Source organism: Athene noctua, chromosome 1 (genome assembly GCF_965140245.1).
Source record: "Athene noctua chromosome 1, bAthNoc1.hap1.1, whole genome shotgun sequence".
Classification (NCBI taxonomy): domain Eukaryota; kingdom Metazoa; phylum Chordata; class Aves; order Strigiformes; family Strigidae; genus Athene; species Athene noctua.
In genome coordinates, this window is record NC_134037.1 from 78,249,709 (window position 1) to 78,261,784 (window position 12,076).

A 12,076-nucleotide genomic window follows, 5' to 3' on the forward strand; every position below is an offset into this window, starting at 1 on the left:
TATGACTGATTTTTATTTGTTCAGAAAAATACTATCTGGAATGGGAAAAAACATTCTGCATTAACAATTTTTACTGGAACACCACCGTTTTCTTAAAATGATGAACAGAAGTAATAAAGCATAATAAAAACAATATATATTTTTATATATTAAAAATTATTTTCTCTTAATATTTTGTAATATACGTTAATAATTGTTTTATCTCAAATAAACTGCTAACCATTTCCCATCATATTGTTTTTATACACAGTTCTTGTGTGCAATGACTTCTTTGTTACAAACAATTGTATTTAAGCAAATCACTAAAATGCTTGTGTTTCAATAACTTAATACTGCAATCCCTTTGTGAAAAAGTTAGGTGTACATTTTAAAAACCACAGTCTAGAGTCTATGATACCTATAGTGGCATAGTAAATAATGATTTTATATTGGATAGCAAAGGAAGTAATCTTATAAAAGTTGCATAAGTGGCAAAACAAAAGGTTTTGCTGTGTATTGCAAGAGTGTATCAGTCTGCTAAATCTCAGTAGGTGGTCTTTGTACTGGGTCAGGTTACTGGAAAAGCATGTGCAAATATCTTCTGTCTTTGTACATGCCACTGATGTTATCAATAGCATTTTTTACTGTTAACTGTCATTGCAGTTCAGTTCCTTTTTTTTTCTTTTTTTAAATTCAGCAAAGTGTTTCTTCTCAGATGAGTGAAAATAGCAGATAATTTAGGAGCTGACAGTATCAGCACACTCCACAATTTGAGTCCCTGCAGTCTTGAAGGCAAGCAAGGCAAATAAGCAGTCGTACCTGAGATGGTTGACTTTTAGTAACCATTGAGATGGGTTATGCATTTTCACAACATGCCACAAACCAACCTCCCTTTCACTGATATATTATCTCAGGAGAAATACGTGTTCAGAGAAATATATGGTTTCTCAGTTCATTTAGTATCAGTAAAAAGTGCTAAAGGGTTCTCTGAAGGAAGATATTTAAATGCCAATATTTAAAATAACATTTTCAAAATTAGCTTAGGTCAGAACAAGATTTGAAGAACTCTTGAATGCTCTTCCTTCAGCTTACTACTTAATAATTTAAAATGACACAAAAAGATGCAAAGATTGAGTGTCTGGGATGACCATCTACAGTACTTCCTTTTTGTTCAGCTGTGGTCTCATTGCTAGTGGTAGTTTGTCCTCACTAAACTGCGTGCCACAGAATACAGGAGTGTCTTCATTGCATATCAACATACAGTCTCTTCAAGCATTACTTCCGAAGACTGAACTGAAGAATAAGTTTCTATATCCTGACATATTGGCTTTTCTTCATGTAATTTTATTTCCCAAAGTATTACAGCTTCCTGTATGAAACTGCCTGTGATGTGAGAAGATCTCAGGCATTCAGCAAGTTGGGCTGGATGCTGCTGAGCCTCTTGCTTTTTTCATACTTAGGGCCCTTTTGAATAACATGTCAAGCAACAGAAGGTACAGGTGTAATTTAGACAAGGGTGAGTATTCTCCAGTTAGAGTCACTACTGAAATAGTTTTTCTTATTCGTTTATCTTTTTTCACACTTAATGCAGGAAAAATGATGGAAAAGATAAGAGATAGTTTTGTGAGAGATTCCTAAAGCTTTAAAAAAAAAAAATAAATCTGCATGTGGTGTATGTGCAGTTCCTATATTGCTTTCAAAAGGCTTCAACTTTCACAATTCAAAAGCTGCGAATCTGCAGAAACACCACACCTAGGGGACACAATTTTCTTCCTTTTTTAAATGTTTTATGTTCTTGTTAGTAAAGACTACACATTATAATACATTTTAGTTGTCTAAAAATTGGCTTTTTTCTGTTTGCTTGAAAAACTGTTATAAATTCAAATGTATGCTTTTCTTAATGTAAAATACATAGCTGTTACCTAGCTTTTGATAAGTATTTATTTTTATGTCCTTCCTGTTCTTCATAAAAAGAACGCAAATTCATATCTTGGGAAGGTTTGGGGTTTTTTTTTCTTATCTACTACATGCATTGATCCAACTGAAAAAACACAGAAAGAAACAGTAATCAGATTACTCAATTTACTTTAAAAAAATATATATTAAAAAAATGTAAAGAGATGACAGAAGGAGATATCCTGACCCTCATAGGACAGATATCTGGGGGACCATGGTGTTCCTTTCTGTCTGGCTTGACGATAAAATTATACATTCCAGCTTCAGTGCTAGCTGTCCTTTAAAGTGCATAAATTCTGTCCATGTCCCACAGCAATGAAAGAAATCTTGGCAAATCCACACAGTCATTCATAGCTTTCATCTCCTTGTCCGTTCTCAAATCACTGCTAAAATACTCAGTTGACTTTGGGTTCTTGTTTATTTTGGTTAATTAGGGAACAGAAAAAGTAGAAAACTGTCAACTTCAGGCATATCCAGTAATTTATAGGCATATCTAGCAATTTGCTCTCATAACTTTGACGGGAAATTTTTAATGCATTGACCTATTATTTATATGGTTGCATTTCAATGGTAGTAAAGGGCTCACCCTTCTGTCACAAAGTTATGAAAGCAGTCATTGAATTAATTTAGTTGTCAATGAAATTTTTGATGGGCAAGCTATGCTAAATAGGGTCCTTAAATGGTACTGGTTTTGAACAGTGAATTTAGACACAACAGATTCCATTAGTACGTGACAGATGCACAAACACATCAACAGCTATTAACAGAAAGTAATGAAGGAGTGAGCTTTTTGCTTGTAAAGAAAAACCTAGGGCTTTCCCTCAAAAGCATTTTAGTTACATAAATAAAAATCTTCGTCGAGGGGAAGGAGAATGGATTGTCGAGCATCTTGAGTTTAAGTATGAATGAACTCAGTGTTAAAAATCGACTGTTGCAGTATTACATTTCATACTGAAATCAGTGATATTTAAAGCATTTTGGGACTTTCAGCTTTGTCACTTTGAATTAATTTTTAAAATAAATTATGTTTATTCCACATATACAAAAAAATTGGTTTTCCTTCAGTTTAATTATTTTTGCATTAATCATGCTAGATTTGGATGAGAAAATAGTGTGACAAGCAACTGTATTTCACACCAGTCCAGGAAAGCTATGAAAATTTTGCACACACAAACATGATTTCCAGCTAAAACCCAGTATTTACTTTGTACTAGCTTATATACGTCCAAAACAATTGGAAGAACATCAGATTCACATAAGTGGTGCAACTCTTGCTGCACTTCAAGCACAATTTTGACCTAATGTATTATTTTGCAACAGTAAACAGTGCACCAAGGCCACAGAGATCTCAGGCTCTGGTTTCTGTTCCCCTGTTGAGCATGCTGTTTATCTAAGATTATTTACTACTACTTTGTTTGATATTGATCAATAGCACAAACATAGGCAAACTTCAAAGTCTAAATTCATTGGAGAAGTTTAAGTACTTACAGAGGAAAAAATAATACAAAAATACAATTTCTTTTTTTTCCCTCATTGGTCAAATATGTTTGCTAATATAATTTGTGACAAAATCTGTGATTTCTTTTTCATTTTTGTACTTCTATTAAATGATTTAAAAAAAAAAAAAAAGTCTGGGCTTAGAATGGATTACATTGATGTTGCTAACATTTCCTGGAAATGGAAAACTGTGATAACAGCTGCTGTCTTGGCTCATTTTCAGTTAGGATTTTTGGGTTGTTGATTTTGAGGTTTTTTTATACTGCAGCAATTTACAAGTAGTTACAGCTATCTCTAGTAGGCTTACATCATTAGTAAAACATTGTAAGTCAGTCAAATGTTTCCTTTCCAATCAGAGCACTTCCTCCACTTACTGAATTGTTGACTTTCTGAATAGTATTTATAGTAGCAGCACTTACATTTTAAAATAAATGCTAATTTATGAAATAACTAAAAGCTAGTTGCATATGAAAGACAACTATAGAAAGAATCTATATGCTAAAGCAAAATGTCTTCAATGAGAATTAAGGATATCTTGGAAGCATCTCATTTAGGTAATACCTAGCTAATTTATATCAAAAGTATAAAATTGTTTTTTTGCTAAGACTTATGGTGAGCAGAAATGTCTCTATATTAGTGTTCTTTTAAAATTCAAATCATACATGTTTTCTTCTTGGATTGAAACATTCTTCTCCAGTCTTTGCAGTACTGTAGCATTGTAAAGTGATAAACACGCAGCAGTAGTGATGAAAAATAGAAGGAACAGCCAAGTAAAGCAAGAGACAAGGAACTCTGAGTGTTAATAGTGTCAGAAAAAACAGGTCTGTGCATATTCAAAGATTTGGCCTCCTTAAAGTATATTAGAACTTTCTGCTTTAATGTGCTTTGAAAGATACATGTTATATATTTTTTAAATATGTTCATCGTTTCAACTCAGGGCGCTAATGAAATTTTATTAATTTTTCAGTCAAATCTGTGCCTCTTTCTTCAGTATATGGTAAGCTTCCAAAAGCAATGTTATATATGCAGGTTAGAACCTGTTACTATGCCAAAAGTTTAGGTTTGTTTTGTATCAAAACAGAAAATAATTCTCCCTATGAAGTTTGTAACTTCAGGAAATCGTCTTTTGCCAGATTTTAATATTTAAGGAGTAGCACCTCCGTCATATCTGAAATGGCTGGTGAAAAGCTCTGCCAGCTCTAAGGGGATCTCTGCACCCTTTCTTGTTCTGGGATTACTCTGCGCTGAGCAACTTCAGCTATTTCACCCTGAGCAACCTGACCTAGCTTTGAAAATGGAGCTGACTTTGAGCAGGGCATTTGGATTAGATGGCTCCAAAGGCTCCTTCCGACATAAATTACTCTATGAGCCAGTGCTCTTTCTTTGGCACCAGCCTGCCTGAGGCCAGTTTGCACTCCTGTGTGCACATAATGTAGACATGTCCTAAGAAACATGCAAAACTGGTGTTCACGTTGCTCTGAGCCTTCAGGAATGGAACACGGGGTTTTCTGTCTGGGTTAGTGACGACCAGAAGCCATAACCTCCTGATGGCTCTTCCTTCACTTGAATGAAATGAACTGTCAGTGTCCCTCTGTTTCTTAGCAGACAGGAGGATTTTAGAGCCTTAGCCTATGACTTTTCACAGATTTTCAATTAAATGAACAGGGAGACCAAACTACCTCATCCTTCCTGGAGCTGACAATTTGAAAGCACAGTTCTGAGTCACAGTGAGAGGAGCGGTGCAAAGGAGCCCTCCTCCCTCCCACTGCACTGACTCATCAGGGGCTTTCATTTCCAACCTGGTCAGGAAGCCAACATCTTTTACGACAATTAAACTAATCCTAACAAGAGGACTTTGAAAAATTAATTAAGATGTGAACTGTACCTGAGCAGTGAACTTACACAGTGTGAACTCTGACACATGTGCATGTCAATCTATAGCTGAAATCAGCTTCCATTTATTTCTTGGTGCTGATTTTGACTCCTAGAAATGATAAAGTCCTGAAATTTTCCACAAAATATTTTAATGCTAGTTTGTACTGCTTAACTGTATATTGTTCTGTGACAGGCTTTTCTGTAGAAATACAATTCCATACCGAGAAGTATATCTGCACTTTACAATTCCATCACTGTTGGTTTTTTGAGGTAAAAATCTTATTCAGTTAAGTGGATAGCGTGTTGGATTACTGTAATCATTTTAATTGCTGAAAATACCTGTTGGTTTGACTAGGATGAACTGAGCAGCTTAAAAATTGTTTTTACCGTATTTTACCATAAATAGTACTTTAATCATCTACAATATAAAGTCAAAAATCATGATTTGTGACCAATCCCTTCCATGACTTGGAGCAAGTCACTTTACCTTTCAGTATCTCTGTTTCTCAAGATTCAAAAAGGGAGAAATGATGCCTATCTTTGCAAGTTTTGGGGTATCAATTTGTACACCCAAAAAATGCCGTTATACAAGAGCTGTCTGTTTTTAACTAGTCAGTTTAAAATTTCTGCTAGGACCCACATGTTCTAAAACAACAAATTGAAATATATGCCTGTATATATGCTCTCAAAATTTCATCAGTAAAAAATAAAGGAATGGACTTTGAGTTACAATTTTGATTAAAAACATTGCTTAAGCTGGGGATACCAGGCTTCCTTCACAGTCTCTTCAGAAATCTCTTTTAAGTATTATTTTGTCCTCTAACACTAAGCATTTCTCAGATATTTAACATCTGGGGTAACTGTAATATCCCAAGATCTACGGCACCCCTACAACAACATGTGTATGAAAACTCTGGTTTTAATTTGTGCTTTCCATGAGGTAGAACCTTGGGGACAGCCACCACCAGAAGCAAGCTCTGGGATCTGTGAGATACTTACAGAGAGATTCTTTGACATATTTGGGGGATTAAAAAACCCTCTATTTGAGACCTGGCCTGCCTTGAAGTGAAATCTAATAAACTGCAAGTATGTCTTGGAAACTTTCAGATGCTAACAAATGTTCAGAGATAAGAATAGATCTGACTGAGTTTTAAGGGTTGGTTTACCTTTCTTGTCCACTCCAGGACTTCAGAACTGCCCTATCAAGCTCTTAATGCACTGAGGGAAACTTGATTGTCTTTCTTGAATGCAATACAGTTTTGTATTTGTAGCATTACCCTAGTGAAATTTTAAAATGAAATGAGATGGAATACAAATAACACTAGAATTTCTTTAATATCCTGATTCATGAACAAAAGCATGGCTAGACTCAAATACAAACCATGTTTTCAAGCAGAATTCAAATCCACCCCTGTTCCTTGCCAAGCACCGAGTTCAGTCCCTGAGGGTCTGAGCAGGGTTTCCTCAGCAGTAGCAGCTGGCACCGGCTGCACTGACAGCAGGGCAGGGAGTGCCGCTCCTGGCCTTGGTGTGCGGGGTGATTTCACCGGCTAACACAGGTCCTGACAGGTGCTAAGCCTTTCACTTCACTTTTAAGCACCGTGAAACTCTTGGTGCATGATTTAGGAGACCGGGAACTAACTTTTTGATCCAGAAAGGTAAATGAGATCTTTTCCTGATTCTAATCCTCTAGATCTGTTAGTATTGCTTCAATGTGTTTCTTCTAAACACAGAAATAACATTTGCTCTGAAAAGAGTTCTTGATGCATGCTGAATTTGCCAGACATTTCACTTCGAGACAAAGATATGACAAAGGTGCTTCCTATCATTTTCATGTTGATTTATTCTCCCTCATAAAGGACAACTTCATAAAGAGCTTGAATCAGATCCATGTTCACACTTTACATATGCAATATTTTTGTGGCTGACGTTGGCTTCTCAAGGAAACTAACTTGGAAGTAGAGTCAAACCAGAGAAGAGCGTGCTGAGACCGCTATACTTCAGTAGCTAGTATTTTCCAATTCATCCTCATTGTTATTATGACTAGATATTTACCCTTAGGTGCACTGGGCAGATCATCCTGACTCATCCATTTAGTGGATGTTGTCCTGTTGGATTAATGATTAACTTTTTTGTCTGAAAGATTTGTTAATTCCTATAACTGCATGGGATAACTATTTTAGTACTTACGAGGTGACTTTTCTGGTATTGTTGATTATATTTTGTGTCATGACATTAATGTGAATTATGGCTGTCTTGAGGATACAAACCTTCATATAGCACAGATGGTCTGTAGGAAAAAAAAAAACTTGCAATGATGGTCTGCACATCACACATTTAAAATTCCCTTGCAGACTATTTCCTTTATCAGTGCCTTATTCTCTTAGGCACCTTTTAGTCAAGCATCTAGGGCATCATTTATTGTACAGACTATGCTCTATAATGAAGACTGTAACATGGGATTCTGGAAGATACCTCTGCTGGAGAAAAGGAGGCTGAGGGGACACCTTATCGCTCTCTAAAAGTACCTGAAAGGAGTTTGTAGCAAAGTGGGAGTCAGTCTCTTCTCCTAAGTAACAAGTGATAGGACAAGAGGACATGGCCTCAAGTTGCACCAGGGGAGGTTTAGATTGGATATAGAAAAAATTTCTTCACTGAAAGAGTTGTCAAGCACTGGAACGGGCTGCCCAGGGAAGTGGTTGAGTCACCATCCTTGGAGGTATTTAAAAGACGTGTAGATGTGGTGTTTAGGGACGTGATTTAGTGGTGGATTTGGCAGTGCTAGGTTAATGATTTGACTCAATGATCTTAAATGTCTTTTCCAACCTAAATGATTCTATGGTTCTGTGATTCTATCAGCATTATCACGGTGTCTTGTTGTTTTCCTCCAAACTTGCTTAGCAGTGTATCACCGTTACTTCCAGGGAGGTGATTTTTTTACTACTTCTTTGAAAGAATGATGAAAGCTGTGTAAGCTCATTAGCAGAGCATGTGTGTAGGCTTAAAATTACAGATAATAGACAAATGGTTGGAAAGTCAGTAATTCCTTTACATATTTGCCAAGACTTAGGTCAAGGTTCAGGGTTTCCTTTGCTCAAACCGATGAAATCAGAAACACCTCCAGGTATTCTGGGGAGTGCTGGCAGTGTAGATGCAACAAAGGTGATGAGGCACTGCTGATCTCAGTTACTTTCTGCAAGAGCAAACCATGCTTAGTCTAAATTGCACTCAATTGAGATGTGCTTTTCTTTTTGCATTAGTGTTTTGTATAAGTCCTTTTCCTTAATAGCTCTTGGTGTTTTCTGTGCACTCTCATAATCTGTTATTTCTGACATTACAGTAACTTCACTGTAGTAAATTTTGATGTCACAGCCCTGGCTTCTCATATGAAAAACAGTTAATACATAGGAAAGCATTTGTGTGCTTAAGAGTAATCACCACAAAAAATTCACTGCCTTTCCACTTGGAAGCCCACTCCTTTTATGTCACATCTGTGTTTTTGTAAACATTTTACAAAAAGCAAAGTGACACAAATGTGTGTAAGGAGCTTGGGAAATGGATATACACATAATTAACAGCGTGCAAGCAGATATTTTACAGGAAAATTCAGCAAAAGGATGATTTTTACTTGTCTTCATCAGCTCTTTCTTCATAAACATGCTTCTTCAGTTTTTACTGGTAACAAATTCACAAACTTTAATTCTCAGTCCTTGGGCTTAGATCCAGGAGAGGACATGAGGATGGATGCAGTTGTATATCTACAACCCACCAGCCTGGGGATATGGAGGCAGCAGTGGGAGCAAAATCTACCCTTGACTTTGTGTGCACCATGTTTCTAATGTGAAAGGCAGTCACTACCCAAGAATTTGCATTGTCTTGACAAATGTGTTCTTTGCTGGCCGGCTGAGAGTGTCAATAAGCAAGCAGCGTTGTTTGGGATGCTGAATGTATGACATGGGCACACTGCCACCCTACAGTGTACTACCCTACAGCAGCGTGAGAGCTGCTCCACCTGGCCACTGCACCACACCTGATCGGAGTATAGTATGCTCCTACCAAATTGTTTTTGATACCTGTATTGGAATATAACCATATTAAGATAGTTTCCATAATATTGCTTTAAAACAAAATTAAATATGTTTTCCTTCTTTAAAACTCTCAGCTTCATTGCAGGTGAAGTTATTTCTTATTCTTTTTTTATTTTTTTGTGAGAGTTTTTCACACTGATTTTTTTAAAGAATTATGTTGTGTGTATGGGAATGTGTGTCGCCCTTGCTAGTCCGTGTTGGAGACATCAGCAGTAAATGTTACTGCATCTGAGGGCTGCAATAATTTGTCCTTTTGACATTGACAATTTTGCACATTTTTCAGGGAGCAGAAATTGAATGAGTGCCATGTTATATACTCTAAATATCTCTTTTAGGCCACATGTTTCTATCAGAAACAACATAAGTGTGTGAATATGATGTCTAACATGGAACAATCCCAAAAGAATACCTAGTTAAGATTTCAAATCATAACAAGTCTAGCTGAAGTAACATTTTGTAGATAAGTGTTTATGTGTCTGGCAGTACAATTTTGTCCTAAATAAGAAATGTTAGAAATAAAGAAGTAGTGGTCTTAAAAAATAACTTGTGTAAGTGAGAGTCCTTCTTTATCTTATAAAAGAATGTTTCCTTTATTTTTATTAGGATTTTTGCTTAGATACTGAACTAATGCATACATAAACAAATTTTGAAGGCATACAAAGTCAGAGTCTTAAAGAGATACCAAAACCATCATGTTTTCAAATTCAGATGTGTTTCATGTTAGAGAGCAAAGTTAATAATAGAGGCACAGTGACTGTCCAGCAATTGCAATTTCCTGTGTCATTATTTCAAAGCATAATATTAACTTTAATATAATTCTTGTTGTTTTGGTTTTCTTTTATTTTATTAAACAGTTAATTCAGGCGATGGGATAGACTACAGCCAGCAGAAGCGTGAAAATGTTGGAGATCTGATTCAAGAGACACTGGAAGCCTTTGAACGCTGCGGTGGAGAAACTGCTTATATAAACATTAAATACATGATCCCTACTTATCAGTCGTGCATATTTAACTGAGTGGTATAAAATGGGATGATTCCATTTGTGTTCTAAAAAACTGTATCTGACTCTGTATGGTATCTTATTAGTCATGCTTTTTTTCTCTACAGCTGCTAAAATAGTGGCTTCTGGGGCATTAGAGTGTTAGCACTATTGTGAACAAGGCTTTCCAATACATAAATAGTGCCTGTTCCTTTGATTACAATGGTGTACTGTGCTTGTTTGTTCCCTGAAAGAATCACTCCTTTATAACAGAGCTGACTCGAGCAGGAATCGGAGTTAAACCTTCACTTGTATAGACAATAAAACTATAATTTTCATACGCAATTCAGCAATTGCTGTTCTGTGTCCGCTTGCCCTGAGGGTGATGTCAGAGGCTGTAACAAGAAGAGTTTATGCTGACTGCTTAATAGGTGTTTGTCATGGAAGAGAAACACCAGTTCAGCAATGCCTCTCTAGCAGCTGTGCCGACTAATGTGCACTGACACAGAATAAAACTGTTGAATGTATATACCAATTACAGTGGGAAAATTTATATGGTCCATTATAAAGCACTGTCATAAAATTAATTCGTGTTTCTTACACACTCCTGATCTCAGCTTCCAGGTGTTCAGCTCTTCATGAAATTTGGGTTCTTCTTGGCAAACATCAGGCACAACCAGTTTTGAAGAAAAAAAGCCCAGACAGAACTTCAATAAATCATATGGAAGATGAAGTGTAAACAGTGTATCGAGCCCCAGTGACACTGTTAATGTAGATAAACACAGAATATACACGTATGTTTTTAAAGGGCACTGTTGGGGTTTTTTGTAACTGCAAGGTTGCTGTTTCTTTTCTGCTACTATGGTATACATGTGTGCAAACAATGTAATTATTGTTACAGGAATCCCTTAGAATTTCCTACTCGGTTTCTTCCTGCATATCCACAACACAAAACTGATGTAATCATGGATTTAAGCAATGCTATTGAGATTGACTTTATTGCTTTTTAAGCATTTCTGTGGAATAAACCCACAAAAAATAAAACAAGTTTTCCAATTCTCAAGGGCAACCATTTAAAAATATTGAGTCAGTTCAATACCTATCAAGAGATACGAGCTTTGTCTAAAAAGCATGAGATTTTTAAAAGTACAGTCTTCAGGCTCATTTTGGTTTTATTCTGGTTTCTTGAAGCTCTTAAATATATGCAAGTTGCACTTTCAAGTGTTTCTCTGTAACTGTTAGAGCTCAAAATGCACCCTGGTGTTAGACGCATGAGACTTTTTCCAAGTGCTGATCCACATCCATATTCACACCCTACAAGACTTCCCTGTGTGAGACAGAGCCCCTAAGCTGCCCTGTTCTCTTGGGTATGTACTGGAAGTGTGGGGAGCACCTTCCCACCTGCTGAAACTTTGAGCTAGATCTGTTGTTAGACTGACATTAGACTTGCTTTTTTTTGTTCTGTGGAATCTTCAGCTTGAGGATTTTTTTTTTCTTTTACTTTCTTATCTTTCCTGTAATTGAGAAAAAAGTTAAGAGGAAGATTTTTACTCTTCTTGACTCTTCGAGGAACTGCAGCATCAAGTGATGCCACTGACCACAAGTGCTCACTAGTCCCCAGTTTAGGCATGGCTGCTGCAGGTGTGCTTTTTTCCCAGCCTTCAGAGACCTTTCTTTTCTATTTGTTTTTTGGTTCTTTCTG

At 36.4% G+C, this 12,076-nt stretch overlaps 1 protein-coding gene across 2 annotated transcripts in view; it reads left to right on the top strand.

The window, feature by feature from the left end:
- Nucleotides 1-11,635, top strand: part of PACRG (parkin coregulated) — a 251,216-nt gene extending 239,581 nt beyond the window's left edge. The window contains exon 5 of one of the 2 annotated variants that reach the window (XM_074924862.1): nucleotides 10,250-11,635. In XM_074924862.1, coding sequence (XP_074780963.1) covers nucleotides 10,250-10,410 — 161 coding nt within the window. In that variant the 3' untranslated portion in view covers nucleotides 10,411-11,635. The remainder of the gene's footprint in view (nucleotides 1-10,249) is intronic. The other variant, XM_074924853.1, reaches the window with a different exon arrangement.
- The last annotated feature ends 441 nt before the right edge of the window (nucleotides 11,636-12,076 follow it).